This window comes from Canis lupus, chromosome 29 (genome assembly GCF_011100685.1).
Source record: "Canis lupus familiaris isolate Mischka breed German Shepherd chromosome 29, alternate assembly UU_Cfam_GSD_1.0, whole genome shotgun sequence".
Lineage (NCBI taxonomy): Eukaryota > Metazoa > Chordata > Mammalia > Carnivora > Canidae > Canis > Canis lupus.
Window position 1 is genome coordinate 3,016,503 of NC_049250.1, and position 17,055 is coordinate 3,033,557.

General features: G+C 34.2%; 1 protein-coding gene across 4 annotated transcripts in view; it reads left to right on the top strand.

Annotated features, from left to right (window-relative positions):
* The window catches only part of SNTG1 (syntrophin gamma 1), an 813,219-nt gene that overhangs the window by 718,458 nt on the left and 77,706 nt on the right, over positions 1 to 17,055 (top strand). For all 4 annotated transcript variants that reach the window (XR_005380942.1, XM_038579273.1, XM_038579274.1 and 1 more), the window contains 2 exons: positions 3,689 to 3,805; positions 4,916 to 4,987. Coding sequence is in view for 3 of the 4 variants with exons in the window: in XM_038579273.1 (XP_038435201.1) it covers positions 3,689 to 3,805; positions 4,916 to 4,987 (189 nt within the window). In the remaining variant the exon portion in view is untranslated. The remainder of the gene's footprint in view (positions 1 to 3,688; positions 3,806 to 4,915; positions 4,988 to 17,055) is intronic.

The following is a 17,055-nucleotide window of genomic DNA, read 5'->3' on the forward strand; positions in this document are numbered from 1 at the left end:
AGCTCCTAGTTTCATTGATCTGTTCTACTATTCTGGTGTCTATTTCAATGAGTTCTGCCCTAATCTTTATTATTTCTCTTCCCCTGCTTGGTTTAAGCTTTATTTGCTGTTCCTTCTCCAGTTCCTTTAGGTGTAAGGTTAGCTTGTGTGTTTGAGATTTTTCTAAATTTTTGAGGGAGTTTTGTATTGAAATGTACTTCCTCTTAGCACTGCCTTTGCTGTTTGCAAAGGTTTTGAACAGTTGTGTTTTCATTTTCATTAGTTTGTATGAATCTTTTTAATTCTTTTCTAATTTCCTGGTTGACCCATTCATTTTTTAGTAGGATGCTCTTTAACCTCCACGTTTTTGACTTCCTCCTAATTTCTTCTTGTGATTGAGTTCTAGTTTAAAGCATTGTGGTCTGATAATATGCAGGGAATAATCCCAATCTTTTGGTATTAGCTGAGACCTGATTTGTGACCCAGTATGTGGTCTATTCCAGAGAAGATTCTATGTGCATTTGAGAAGAATGTGTATTCTGTTGCATTAGGATGGAAAATTCTATATATATCCGTGAAGTCCATCTGTGTCATTCAAAGCCCATGTTTCTTGTCAATTTTCTGCTTAGAACATCTGTCCTTTGCTGACACTGGAGTGTTGAAGTTTCCTACTATTAATTTACTATTAGCTATGTGTTTCTTTACTTTAGTTATTAATTGGTTGATATAATTGGCTGCTCCCACATTAGGGGCATAAATATTCATAATTTTAGGTCTTTTTTTTTTTTAGAATTTATTTATTCATGAGAGGCAGAGAAATAGGCAGAGGGAGAAAACAGGCTCCCTGTGGGGAGCCTGATATGGGACACAATCTCAGGACCCCGGAATCAGGATCCAAGCCAAAGGCTGATAGATGCTCAACCACTGAGCCCCTCAGGTGCTCTTGTTAGGTCTTCTTGTTGGATAGACCCTTTAAGTATGGTATAGTGTCCCTCTTCATCTCTTTGACTATAGTCTTTGGTTTAAAATCTAACTTATCTGATATGAGGATTGCTACCCCAGCTTTCTTTTGAGGTCCATTTCCATGGTAAATGATTCTCCACCTCTTCATTTTCAGCCTGGGCTGTCTTTAGGTCTAAAATGAGTCTCCTGTAACAGCATATAGATGGCTCTTGCTTTTTTATCCAATCTGATACCCTGTGTCTTTTGATTGGATCATTTAGTCCATTCATGTTCAGAGTAACTATTGAAAAATATCAATTTAGTGGCATTGTATTACCCTACAGCTCCTGTTTCTGCAGATTGTGTTTCTTTGGGCTCCCTCTTCACTTACAGGATCCCCCTTAATATTTCTTGTAGGGCTGGTTTGGTGGTCATATATTCTTTCAGTTTCTGGATATCTTCATCTCTCCCTCCATTCTGAATGACAGTCTTGCTGGATGAAATATTCTTGGCTGCATGTTTTTTTATTTAGGACCTTGAATATATCATGCCAGTCCTTTCTGGCCTGCCAGGTCTCTGTGAACAGGTCTGCTGTTAATCTAATATTCCACCCCCACACACACACTTATATGTTAGGAATCTCCTGTCTCTAACTGCTTTCAGGATCTTCTCTTTATCTCTGAAATTTGCAGGCTTCACTATTATATGTTGGGGTGTTGATTGGCTTTTGTTGATTTGGGGAAGGATCCTCTCTACCTTTTGGATCTGAATGCCTGTTTCCTTCCCCATATTAGGGAAGTTCTCAGCTATGATTTGTTCAAATATACCTTCTAGCTGCCCCTCCTGGCAGATGTGGAGGGTCACCCTGCCTCTGTCCATTGCAGGGCCCTGGCACTGAGAGTATTCACACTGTTGACTGGGCACCTGCTCCACCTCTCCCAGATGAAAGTGAAGGGTTTCTTTTTTCCAGTCCTTTGCAGAGATCCAGCATGGAAAGCAGTCACTCAATCTGTCCCATTGGAGGTTTGTAGTTTATGGAACAACATGCTGAGACTTCTTCCAGGCTCACTGACCTAAACCTGTCTCCCAACTCTAATGCTTGGGAACTCTGCTGGCTCAGGCTCCTGTTCTTTCTGTGTCCCTGGGAATATTGAGATCCCACTGTCTCTCCTACAATTCTGTCCCTGCTTCACCACTGAGCACCTTTCAGGCCAGGAAGTCTCTCACAGGAGATTTCTAAAGGTCCCAATTTTGAGCCCCAAGGCTGTATTACTTTCCTATAGCCAGCTTACAAAGGATCCCTCCCCCCACCATTATTCTTTCAATATATCCCCTCCATTTCTCTTCTCTGCACTTCTACCTTGCAAAAAGGGGTCACTTCTCTATTTGTAGAGTTTCAGCCATCCTTTCTTTACATCTCAGGTTGAATTCATAGGTGTTCAGGATGGTTTAATAGTTATCCAGCTAAATTTGGGGGACCATATGAAATGAGGACTCCTACTCTTCCACCATCTTGCCTCCTCCACTAGTTAGTATTTTAAGATAATTTTTCTATTTCTGTAAGGAATACCATTGGAATTTTGATAGGAATGGTATTGCATCTATAGGTCAATTTGGATATTATGAATATTTTTTACAAATAATTATTTTAACCCATGAACATGAGAAGTCTACTTATCTGTATTTCTCTCTGCAAGTGAACTGGTTGTTTGGAATTAGCCTCTAGGCTGGATTTGGCTAAACTTGGGTCCAGGAGGTAGTTTCAACTCTGGTCAGTTCCATATATATATATCTTGAGTATGCTTTTCTTATGGTAATGGTGAAAGCACAAGATACTAAGTCCGACTCTACATGTGTCATGTGCATTAATATCCCATTAGTCATAACAGATCTCATAGGAAGAAAGAAAGAAAGAAAGAAAGAAAGAAAGAAAGAAAGAAAGAAAGAAAGAAAGAAAGAAAGTTAGTTCTGAGAGCAGAAAAGAACATTCTGTCAACCATAAAACCAAAGTAAGTTACATGAGGTGAGAAATATATCCTCCCAGATATTTCTACCACATAGAGTTTCAGTAAGAGATAAATGACAGATGAATACATTGTCAGGAATATATTACTCATTAAATAAATGCTTATGTTTATGTTTGAGCTTCACAAGAATCAAATAATTGAATGAGGAGTGTCTTATCTCACATGATTTCCTTTTGGAAATTGACCCACTATCATTTAAGATCTAGAGACAAAAGAGCTGTTATCATTGCCATTTAACATATGAATAATATTTGAATAATCTATATTCCTCTTAGATCTGTGACTAAAACAATGGTTATTATCCCATCCTGTCAGGTAGAGGGGAGATGCAATATACCACAACAGTGGTAGTCACACTGGGTACCTGTCTTTGACTCATCTCCTTAAATATTTTATCCTGGGAGCACATCCCCTTAGTAAAATATCACTAATTGGGAAACTGATGAGACAAATCAATAAATTTTATTATGAAGAAACATCTTTATGGTATGAATGGTAGAGAGTGGGAGATATAATTTACACCAAGGTGGATCACATAAACAAACACTTGATAAGTGCTGATGGAAATATAAACTCTTAGGAGTGGTTCACATTCACTTATTGGACGTTATGTCTGGCTAATATATTTTTTGCATCAATTAATTTGATAATTTTATGAGAATTAAAATACCGAAGATATAAAAATTACACAACGGTAATGAGACTTTTTTGACTGTTAATCATATTCAATTTTCTTGCAGATAGTCTATATGGGCTGGTGTGAAGCACGGGAGCAGGACCCTCTACAAGATCGTGCATACTCACCAACATTTCTAGCCCTAAGGGGATCATGTCTTTACAAGTTTCTGGCACCTCCAGTAAGTGTCTTTGTCCAATGTTTTTTACTTTTCCCATATTGCCATGAGAGAGTGACATCAACTTAATAGTAGTAAATAGCAACTTATCAATATATTTTTAAAATAAAATACAGAAAAAATAGAAAACAGTCCACATGTTTCTGAAAATATCTTCATAAAGATATATGTTCCAGTGTTAAATATTTACTTTATAATCCCGGATGGTATTTCTGCCTAGGCACTTATGACAGTCAATATGTTTATCTGTGTGATTGGTCTGTCTAAATTAAAAAACATATATTATTTTGCTATCCTGTCGTTGGATAGTCGTTGGTCTTTGTATTAAATATATATGGTTACCTATTGCATCTAAGGTCTTTCTTTTGGAAACATGTGCCTTACACAATAGTAGATTCTCAATAAATATTTATTGAATATAAATTTCAAATGCCAGACCACTCACTTACAGGTCTGATGTTACACAGGATCTTGGAAATATCAAGTCTGACCTGCTGCTATTTTGAATGTCTATGTCTACATGAAGTTCAAAGCACCCAGAAAACTGGAAAAAAAAACATTAATACTTATGTATTTAACTATAATCCTACTCTGAGTAATTTCTCATGACGACAGATAAATATGTTTTAAACATAAGAAAGTGAAATAACCTCATTATAGTGTTTAGTGTCTTCACAATGTTATAAGGTGTTCACATCTGGAAATAACTTCCTGATATAAATTATGTCTTTTTAAAAAAATTAAAGCCAGCATTAAAGTGTAGTATTCTGCTTTGTATGTAACCCGTAGTAAAATTATTACATGTGTGAAATATAAATATGTAGCATTTATGTAGATAATACATTACTTAAAATATGTAAGTACATTGGACAAAAGGAGATTTTTACCTGTAACATAAAACATTCAGTGAAAGAGGAAGAAATGGTGAAAAAGCTTAGAAGAGAGGACACCAAAATACCACACATGAACTCTATAAAAATAACTCCACTACTGAGATTGTATAGTACATATGGGAAAGTTTCATCATGCACCATATTATGTAAGCAAAATGAAAAGGGAAATAGGGGTTATCTTTCTAAAACAAATGACATATTAGTCTCTCATCTTTTAAAGGTGACAACATGGGACTGGACCCGAGCAGAGAAAACATTTTCAGTTTATGAGATTATGTGCAAGATTCTCAAGGTATGAATAATAAGTAGTGAAAATTTTCATGGCTTTTCCTTACCAATTGTTCTGGGTTCAGAAGTAGCTGATGAAAACAAATGATGCAAGTATATAAAAGATAAAGAAAAGGAAAAATATGTATAAAAGATAGAATGCAGAGAAGTAAATAAGCACACTCATATCAGTTTAAGTAATTGCTAAGCAGATTCTGTAGTCCCTCCACCTGGGGAGAGGAACAGGAAGAAGCTTAGTAGAAGTTTATTGAGGGACAAGTAGAAAGTCAATTGAAAATAATCTTAATTTAAACCTCAATTAATACCATATTTGCTTTGTTTGTTTTTCCTTTTTTTAAGGAAAATGCAAAAGAAAAAGTCTTGGAAAAGATGTGGAATAAGAAAATGCAGAAAATATAAAGATGTGCAAAGAAAGATAATTTTTTTAAATCTCAGACGAAGGTTACCTGTGTTTGTAAAATAATTATCATAAATCAAAGTTCTGTTAAACACTAGATAATTGGAATTAGAAGTCATCAAGAATTCTGTGAGATTTCAAATGGTTTCTGTAGCCATTTTTGAGAATCAAAATGGGAATAATTTATAAAACCTAAATAATAGTCTACATTCAGTTTTTACTCTGAGGTCTGTAGGCTTGGAACTACAGATGATATAAATCCTTGGTAAGTTGACCGTGTTTGTGTAACCAAGGAGAACTAAGTTCCCTGCATTTTATGTCTATTATTTTCTTCTAGTTGAAGACTCAGTAGAAAATGCTGGAACATTTACAACATAAATGAAATGTATCAAAAGTATCTGAAGGCAGAGAAAAAAATGTGGTAACCTCAAATGTGTTCAAAATTTTTCTTTCCTATAAAATAATCCTGTATTAAAGCTGACATTCACAGTAGCACAAGAGCTAAATAAAAATATAGGTCATTGTTTGCTCATCATCATGTATGTGCTTAGTTTAGTTCTATTTATGAATTTATGGAAGAAAAACTCTGATATACTTGAGTTGATTGTTCGTAAAGAAGGGCCTGGCAACTTCCAAAAGATGTAGCAGAGAGCATACCTAACTCCATTTTTTTAAAATAATTATCAAAACGGCTAATGGAATTCTAATTGAATCTAATTAAATGAGATTCTAATTGAAATTTTTAGTAAAAAAACTGGTGGAATTAAGAAGAAAGATACATATACTTAAAAACTTTGACCTTTTGGTAGATTTAAAATATCCTATCATGGCCATATTTATTTAGCTGTTTAGGTGCTTCCTCATTTGTCCTATCAGACATCACAATAATGACTGATTTATATAATAGATAATGGTTGAATATTTGACATATACCAGGTAATCTGCTAAGTGCTTGTTAAATGGTTAGGGGAAAAAAAGCAGTAAAAGTCCTTGCTTTCATTGAGCTTACATATTATTAAAATGACACAGACATAAAGTTAATATGAAGGCACACACACAAAAAATAGGTAGCAAAGAATTAGTGTTTGCCCACAGACTTTGATGTAACTTTCTAGTTATTTCCTTCGATCTAAATTCTGAGTTTTTGAAATCTTGGGTGGAAAATATTTCAACATATTAAGGATGTTAGGTTTAGCTATCTAAATTACTTCCTAGAAAAGCCATATCAATTTACAGTATCATTACAAATATCTAGAAGCGTCCATGCATTTGCACTCTGCCCAAATTAAAATCAAAGAGCACTTTTCATTTCTCTTTTCCCATAAAACTTCCTATAAGCTCATTAGTTGCTTTGGGAAAATTTTTACATAAGTTAGTGAGTCTTGGAGATAAATATTTTTTAGACAATAAAATATAATTCTACTCTCACTTGTGATATATAAATAAGAAAGCGTTCCTGCTATTAATCAATACAACACTAATATTCTGTGGCTCTTGGATTTATATTTGACACATAAAATTGTCTACTGAGGATTTTTTTTTCCCAAATGAAAATTTCGTATAGCACAAGAATAGAGGAGTGGACATAAGACTTAATGTTCAGTGGATACTTTTCCTGCACTCAGATCAGTGCTTGGAGGATGAGTGGCTTGACAAGGAGTCCAGACTCAGAGAGTTGGGTCCGGGAGCAGTTCTGAAGGGAGTCGTCTGTAACTCAGCCAACTACTATCCTGTGCAGATGTATGGATTGTAGACTTCAATTTCCAGAAAGGGATCTCTCAGAGAAGGCAAATTTAAAGGCACATTTTAATTATCTAGACCACAGAACATCTACAGCTACTCTCTCTTCTCTCTTCTGATATGAAGCTATACCAGTAATAAGAAAAATGAAGCAATAATAGTTACCCAGTATATATAGTTTACACATATGTGCCAGGTATTGTTCTCAGTTTCTTGATATAGTAATGTATTTAATCTTTACAATACCACTATGATTCCTATTTCACATATATGGAAACCAAGCCAAAGTTTAAGTGAATAGCTCAAGGTCACAATCTCTAGTAAATGTTAGAAGTAAGGATTTGAATTTTGTAGTCGGTCTCAAAAATCTGTGCTCTTAAATATTATACTGTATTACCTCTTTCTCTGTCAGTATAAACATTGATAAGTTGGAAAGAAATAAGATGAGAAAGCCAGCCAAGTGATGAGAGAACAAAATTTTCAGAACAAGAGAATCTTGGCAGAAAATTATAACTCTGTTACTAAAAATATTACCCTTTGCAAATATATTAGGCACTTTAAACTTCTGTTCAGGGGAGCTAATCACAGCATTCTATGTTTTATTAGCAGTTCAGTGCAGCTAACAAAGCATAGGATGCTGTGAAGGTTAACACTTCATTAATTGATATGTGAATGTAATTTTATTAATTAATTCATATTGCAAGTACTCATGAAGTATTCTCTCTGTGCCAAGCACTCAACTAAGTATTAGAGATTCAGGGCAACTGTATGGGAGGGCTGAACTCACAAAAAGCCTAGCTGACAAAGGAATTTAGGGAGGGCATTTTGGAGGAGGCCTTAAATAAACTCAAAATATAAATGATCATTAAAAGGTTCAGATGATGTGTCATGGTTGGGATTGGAGTTTGGTGAGTGGGAGAAGAAGGAGGATCGTGGGCATAGGAAGTAATGTGCAAACTTGTCCAGATGTACAAAGAAAAATGTGTCAATTAAGCAACTAAAAAATGTTCAGCATATCTGTAATTTGTTTTGATATGAAGCTAATGCTGTTGTTTGCATGGGGAGGAAGGAAGCTGTTGAAAGACAATAACAAGAATATAAAACTTATCTGAAGAACAAAAGAGCTCCCTAATGATTTCAAGCCTGAGCAGTTGACTGAGTTTGCCTTTTTCAAAATAGTCTTATCACCACAGTGTGAGATGAGATTGGAGGGACAAGTAGGGGTGGGAGGAATGCTCCAGAGCTGCTGCAAAGATCTTAGATAGAGACAATCCATTCCAACAAGGCACGAGCAGTGGGCTGAAGAGGTGCAGGGTGAGGAAAGGATCAGAGAAGATTGTACAGGGGCCTGAAGTGCTCTTTACCCTGATGACAGCCACATGCCTATGGCGGCCTGTCCTCTCCCACTGCTCTGGTTTATCTGACTCTGGGCAAAATAATTGCTTGAATTCCAACTCAAAGGCTGAACTGTAGCTGTATGCAGCTGGGAAAAAACTCACAATTTGTTGTTCTCTGGACTTGCACTTCAAGAAAGCCTTTAATTCTATCTCAGAATTCTGTCCTCTTGCCTAATCTACCACAGCCTAGGATAAACCTTCTTCCTTTCCTTCAAAATTAACAAATACTTCTCATTCTTAGCCTTAGTTGATAATCATGGTTCCTATTTACAAAGCCTATCAGCTCTGCAAATACCCCTTAGCAGCCCTGACCTAGAGATGTCTGTCCTCACTCATGTCTGAGGCCAGCTTTTCCAATTTAACAGGTCTTACCCATCTGGCACAGCAGGGGCACCAGCATTTCTATCCTGATAACCCCTACTGCACATATCCTGCCCAGATCCTGTTGCACTTGTCTACTGGCATACATAATAGAAATCTCAGATGTTACACGTCTTAAATTTAGGAAGGGCAATTGGTGAGGAACCTGAAACACCATGGAGAATTAGAGAAAAAAGGAAAAACAAAAACTAGAATCTTGTTATATTTTCTGATACTAGAAGAAGAAGGAATGACCAAGAGATACTTTATATGAAGTGGCAAAACCAATACTCCAGACAATTAACTGATGGCATACTGATTCTTAGTTTTGGGTACTTTGCCATTAAAGGACCCCATGTGCAGTGTGTCCAGATATCCTGGGACTTCTCACTTATTCAATTTGAGGGCCTCATTACTAAAAAAAAAAAAAAATGCAAAACTAGGAATATAAAATTGGGCATGAATGTGAATATTTAGAATGAGAAAAAAATCACAACACATTAATTTTAAAAGTTGAGAAATACCACAAACATTGGGAAATTTTAAAATGCGTTATATTTTCTATTAACTAACATATTCTTTAGTACTTTTCCTCTATGATTTTGAGGTACTATATATTCTTTGATTATCTCTTTAAATGAAAACAACTTTATATCAGTTTCTATAGGAAAAACAAGTTACTCCCTGTGTTTTGTCTGTACCTAACTTACACTTGTGTTACCTCCCACCTGGAGAATACTCAAAGTTCCACGCTCAGGCACCACTCCTCAGGCAACATGGATCTTATCCTACAGCTGAATTTAGGAGTTCAATTCCAATGATAAGATTCTTCCCAGTGAGAGAACAAGGGGACATATCTGCATGATGTGAAAGCCAAGGCACAGTAATTGTCCTGTCAACCGATCATACATGGGATAACACAGGAAGTGTGAACGGAATATTTAACATAGTTAAAAATAGTTGAATTGCATGCTGTTGTTAAGAGAAACAAATAATAACAGCTGGCTAGCAAATCCTGCAAAAGAGGAGGACTACTTGGTTTGTAGATATTTGAAGCCTACCCCTTTCAGAGCCAGCATTAGACTGAGGAGGAGCAAGCTTTTTTGATTGACCATTTTTCTTTTTTAATTTTTAGGACACTGCTTTACAGACTAATATTATATATATTAAGTTTAAATTCTTGATGAAATACACTAGTGATCAGTATAGTAACAGTGATATTCTTACAAAATAATTTTCAGAAAAAAAAATATTATGGCTTGCTGGGCCAAGTGAGGAGAGCTTTCATATGTGTGTTGGTGAGAGATGAGGAAAGAGAGAAAGGGATGGATCAACTAGTTAAATATGGGGAATGGGGAAAGGGGGCCTGATTTCTCACTGCCAGATATGACAGTTGCATATATAACAGGACAGACTAGAATAAAACCAAAAGAGTTGGATTACAATTAGAAATACTGGTATGCAATTGGTTTTATGTGTGTGTGTGTGTGTGTGTGTGTGTGTGTCTATAGTTGGCTATAAAAATAAATACAGGTGTGTTTACACAGATTTATAAGTGTGTGTATGTGTGCACATCTTAGCCTGCCTCCTGAAAGTACCTGGATCAGAGAGTCCCCAACAGCAAGGGGCACACCCAACACCCAGCTGTCACTTTCTTAATACCATCCTCTACTACAAGGAGCCAGAATTCTGAGAAAAATTGATCGTTTGATTGCGGCATAAAAGGATAGAGATAAAGTTAAATTATTTCATTGTCTCAGAAAATCAGAAAGTGCTCAAAGAATGATGGAGAAATGTCAAAAGACACAGAAGCTGCTTCAAGGGTACCCACGTGCAAATCTGGGACAAATTGATCTTCAAAATATGAAACCATGAATCTAGCATCCTAAATAAATAAATAAGTGGAAAATTGAATGAGAATCAGAACACTTATATAGTTTCAAAGTACCTCCCTACACAGTACTTATGATAATTTCAAAAGAAAAAAGAGTAACTCTACAGGGGACTTCACAATTTTAAGTTGATCAAAATGAGCATTTGATTAATGGAACATATCCTGATAATATAGTAGTAGAATATCATAATTAGAAGAAGAATTTAAGGTCTGAAACATTCTTCCTAACGCTGTATAATAAACCTAATCTAACTATTAGAAACATCTGATTTAATTTAATGTAATAATGGGGAAACCCAACAGAATTTAATCTAGCGTGATATGATCTAATCTATTCTCATCATGAGGAAATATTAGACAAACCTAGGTGAAGCACAGCTACAAAATAACTGACCTACAGTCTTTAATAGTGTCAAAGCTATTATGGGCATGTGGGTGGCTCAGTGGGTTAAGTATCTGACTCTTAATTTCTTCTTGGACCATGATCTCAGGGTCATGAGATTGAGTCCTGCATGGGGCTTTGTGCTGGGCCTGGAGACTTCTTAGGATTCTCTTTCTCTGTCTCTCCCCCACTTTTTCTCCCGCCCCCCCCCCAAAAAAAGAACATTTTAAAAAATACTGTCAAAACTATTAGAGGCAGGGCAAGACCAGGACTCTTCCCATTCAAGGCAACCAAAGAGCCATGACAACTCCATACCAAGATGATTCTGAACTGCTGAATTATGAATGAAGTATAAGGACCAGAGATCAATATGCAATGGCAAATTCCTTGTTTTTATGGTTCTATTGTAGTGATATTTGTGAGTATCCTTAATGTTCTTGTGTGTTAAAATTACATAGAAAATTATGGGGGTAGAGGGTGAATAAGTCTTTGTAATTCACATGTAAATTTTCTTTGTGTGATTGTAATAAAAATATTACATTTCAGGATTTGCTAAATAAAGAGAACTGCAAAATGAGCATACAAGAAAAACAAGCCTGCCTCATGTAGAGTAGATGCAGCAAATCATGCCTAAAGGCAATCTAGCTGATGAACATTCTAAGACAATGCTGATTAAAATTGTGCTCAAATACAGAGTAACTAAAAAAAGAATTATTAAAATGAGTAGAATAAAAACGAGATAAATGGAATATATAATTTTATCAAATTAAAGTAATGGAATAATCCCATATTAAAGAAAGAAGTATTTAAAAAGTGAATTTTTTCAAGATTTTCATATTTTGATATCAAATGTTTTCCTGTACCTTATAGTTGTTGTATTGTTGATTAAAAAGCTAAATCCAATATTCTCATTCCTACTATCATTTTGAACAGAAAAGAGCTGCTCCAAAATTTTTTATTATCTGATTTAAAATAAAAGCAAAAATTTTATAAATCACAATATTTACAAATATTATTTGTAATAATATTTGTATAATATAATATATTATAAGTAATATACAAATATACAATATATACATAAATGAAGATATTACAAGAAACAAAATATAGAAGATAGTAAGTGGCATCAGTGTATTGATATCATTATTAGGCTAGCAATAATGGTTTGTTAGAGAAAGCAATTCTTCCAAAGACTGTAATTTAGATAAAGAATTATCTTTTATTAGGGTTTTATGTCAATGGCATGTATTGAGGGAAAGGAGACTATTTGACTCTAAAGTTACACTTTTGAAAAAAAAAAAAACTATTTCTTTAAGGAAACTATCTCAGTAAAAAAGATGTGTCTGAATTTTCTGAATAATTTTTTTTTAATTTTCTGAATAAATTTGTATCAGTTTTCATCTTTTAAAGGATATTATTAAAAATATATCAATTGTTTTGCATTTTATTAAGTTGTTTTAAAATGATTAGGGTTCATAGTTTTTTAGTGTATCACTAGAGAATTAAATTGCCCTAAAATGTACAATCACTTCCTTAATCTAATCTTCTTAAACTATGTTTTATTTTTTTTTTTTCCCCCTCTTCATTGGCCTGGTGATTTTTAAGAGGCTTTACAGACTATGAATTAAGGTAGTGTTACTGCTCTCTAACCCTGATCTCTGTCCGTGGAAATGCAAAGACAGGGTGACTTCCTTCCACAGTGCCAGTGCCATCTACTTCAAATCCAGCCTCCTTTCTTAATAAAATACAATGATCATCATTAATAAAAATTGACTCCATTTTTTTTTAATTTTGGAATTGTCACGGATCTATTAATGTTTTAGAATGTATTTGCTTTTCTTTTAGAATTCCATAAATTTACAACTGTTATATAATTACTTCCTATTTTGCAAAAACATTTTTTAAGCCCCAGGATATTGATTAATTAAATCTCATTTTTAGAAATTTGTTTTATTGACCTTTATATGCTCTTGAAAGCTCAAAGTCCTAGTTTAATACTCTTTCACTGCTTTGTTTTCTTTTCAGTTATGTTTCTCATCCTTTTGTTTGTTCAATGTGATGACACACATTTCCCTCTCATTCTTACGTTATTACTTTTCTCCAGGTTATACCATTTGCACTACCTTTTGTTTATCAGATGTGGACAAAACATAATTTGTCCAGTATTTTAAGTAATTATACATGACTTGTATAACCTATCTGATGATTCCTCAGATTTTATCATTTTTGACATAATATTTACAGACCTAAAATGGTTTCATAAAGCTTCTAAAGCAGCTCAATGTCCTTATTTAAAGCAAACAAGTGTCTCTTAGCAATAAGATGTGGGAATAAAAAGATTCAGTCATTTCCCCTCCTTAAGAACATTGGACACAAAAGATACCTAATCCTGTTTTTCAAATAACCAAAACCCCATTCCTATCTTTCTTAATATCTAATTTGGGGGCATTCCTTCCCCAACTAAGTGGGTATAAGAACAGTATGTTTATGAATTATTGCAACTTCATGCTGCAAAAATCTATTCCCTTTCAGTCTGAATAGAAGATATAGTCTAATTCTGAAAATAAGTGATGGAAGCATTGCTGGTCTAAATCCTGATATTGTAATTTATTCCAATAACTTTAATAAAATGAGACTATAATTATGTTAGGAAAATCTTCCTAATGACACACATTCCAAGTGAAATTTATATAATACTAATAAAATATGAATAAGTGGAATATTTTTTAAAACTATCTAAAATACTTGAAACTTATCTTCCATAATAATTTTCTGGTTGCTAAAATTTTGTGTAGGCAGTTAGTCAGGATATACCTTTTGTGTAAGGAGTAAGGTAGAAAATTGGCTTTGTTGCCCAAATCCATCTAGTGCCAATCTCAAGGATTCATCCTATAAGAAGAAAATACTTTGTAATCTTTAATTCAGTATAAATTCCCTCAGGTCTATTTTAGATTTTTTGGTAATCTTTCTAGATTAATACTTTTGGATTTTTGTTTACAGAAAATTTCTACCTTGCAAATCTACTATTGTATGAAATCTTATATATATTTGACTGTCCAAAAACTTCTATTATTATTTTCACAGCTGCACATAAAGTTTTAATACTGGTGGAAACCAGGTATAAGCCCCTTTTAAGGCCTTCATTCATTAAGGAACATTGCAGAAAAACACTGAAATCTCCTTCAAGTTGTTTTAGAATGTCTTCTTTTTTAAAGATATAGTGTCATAGATAATTTGTAGGTCCAATTTGTAATCATATCACCTTATTATCTATAATAATATAGATATATTATAATATATTATGTATATCTATATATAATCTATATCTATATTATATATAGATGTAGATAATATATATCTAACTATATTTTTGCTATTATACATTTATTAATAAAAATATTATTTGCTTTGTTTTCTTTAGAATGGTATCAACTTCTTTAATATTTTTCTATAGAAACTCAGTAATGTACACTGAACTCTACCTCTTGTTACTTATCCTTTGCATATTATAAAGTTGAATAAATTTCTCCCATTGCTCACATCCCACTATATAAAGTAGAAACAGTGAAGATTAGAGACATTCTAGGTGACACTACTCAGTTACTGCTATAGAAGAAAGACATGAGGACCCAACTCTTTGGACTCATGCTGCTCTCTGTCCCTACTAGATTATAAACCTTTAAAGTATGATTGTATAGGCCTGTGATGTTTAGATTATGTCAGGACATATCCTGTTAGAAATGAGCTTTGCAATGGGTCAGGCTTCTTCTTCTTCTTCTTCTTTCTTCTTCTTCTTCTTCTTCTTCTTCTTCTTCTTCTTCTTCTTCTTCTTCTTCTTCTTCTTCTTCTTCTTCTAACATTCATGAACCAGATTTATTAAATTTAACTTATGTGATTATATTTCATTGTTTGTTTCTCCTTTCAGCTTAGCAGCTTTAAAGTTATGTTACATCTGTAAGCAAAATAAGTGTTTGACCAAGCTCTAAAATATCTGAAATATGTTCAATTAACACATATTTTTCTAAATAATAAAATTAAGAGCATTAAAATTTACCTTGAGGTTACATATTTTTTTGCCTGATTTCCAAGTTTTTATTTAAATTCCACTTAGGGGCAGCCCCGATGTCTCAGTGGTTTAGTGCTGCCTTCAGCCCTGGGCCTGATCCTGGAGACCCGGTATCGAGTCCCATGTCGGGCTCCCTGCGTGGAGCCTGCGTCTCCCTCTGTCTGTGTCTCTGCCTCTCTCTCTCTCTGTGTCTCCCCTGAATAAATAAATAAGATCTTTAAAAAAAAAATTTAAAAATTCCAGTTAACATACAGTGTAATATTAGTTTCAAGTGTAGAATTTAGTGGTTCACCCAGTGCTCTTCACCTTAACATTAATTATATATTTAAAGCATCCCCCAACCACCTTCCCTCCAGCAACCTTCAGTTTGTTCTCTAGAGTTAAAAGTCTGTTTTATGGTTTGTCTCTCTTTCTTTTTTTGGCCTCCCTATATTCATCTCTTATATTTCTTAAATACAACATACGAATGAAATCATGTGGTATTAGTCTTTCTCTGACTTGTTTCACTTAGCATAGTACTCTTTAGCTCCATCCACATCATTGCAAATGGTATGATTTCATTCTTTTTGATGGTTGAGTAATATTTCATTGTATATAGATATATGCCACATCTTTATCCATTCATCAGCTGATGGACATTCGGGCTCTTTCCATAGTTTTGCTATTGTTGATAATGCTGCTATGAACATTGGGGTGCATATATCCTTTCTAAAATTCACTTTTGCATCTTTTGGGTAAATAACTGGTGATGCAATTTCTGGATCATTAGATAGTTCTATTTTTAACTTTTTGAGGAACACCCATACTGTTTTCCAGAGTCCCTGCACCAGTTTGCAATCCCAGCAACAATGTAAGAGGGTTTACACCTATTAACAGTTGGATCTTATCAAAATTGGCACTGTTCCTTTTTAAAAAACTGTTTATTGAGAAAATCTTCATAGAATCCAATTTGTTGTAGCCAACAAAGCATAGTTGAGAGAAAAATGATTCACTCCTGTGAAATGGTTTCCTTTCCTAAGGAAATGTTATCTTTACTAAGATATGTTATCTTTCCTAAGATAAAGATATATAAACACAGACATGCACATCTGTGTATTTGTGCAGGGGGATGTGTTTTGTTATTTTGTGCTTTGGAAATATTGTTATGATGTTTTGGAAACAATAAATAACTATTTGATATATTTTGGTTTATCAAAACATGGAATAAAGTACATTTTTGCTTTAGCATTACTATTCACATTATTCATTCTTTTATTAGTTCTTGTTTTTTTCTGAACAACAGCCAATGGTCTTAATAGGAACTAAGATAATTCTTAGGAATACAGTTATGGTTGCTTTTATTTATTTTTTTAAGATTTTATTTATTTATTCATGAGAGACACAGAGAGGCAGAGGCAGTGACACAGGCAGAGGGAGAAGCAGGCTCCATTCAGGGAGCCTGAAGTGGGACTCGATCTCGGGTCTCCAGGATCATGTCCTGGGCGGAAGGCAGAACTAAACCACTGAGCCACCCAGGCTGCCCATACTTTTATTTCTATAGATAGTTTTACTACTTTTATTTTTGTTTCCTTAAGGTGTTTTCATCCTTTAGCCATTCATTATGTACTATTACTGTCTAATTTCTGTATGCCGTGTTGACATGATTATCAGATTAGTTAGTTGAGAGAGAGAACAGTGACATGTTAGTATGAATCAGTATCAGAATGCCAAAGCTTCACCTCGGGACCCAATAATTTCCTGAAATACATCATTGATAAATTGCTCCATTTTTTATTCCAGAAGAATCACCCTTAAATCAGGAATTATAATTATAGCTACCTTATAAGGTTATTGGTA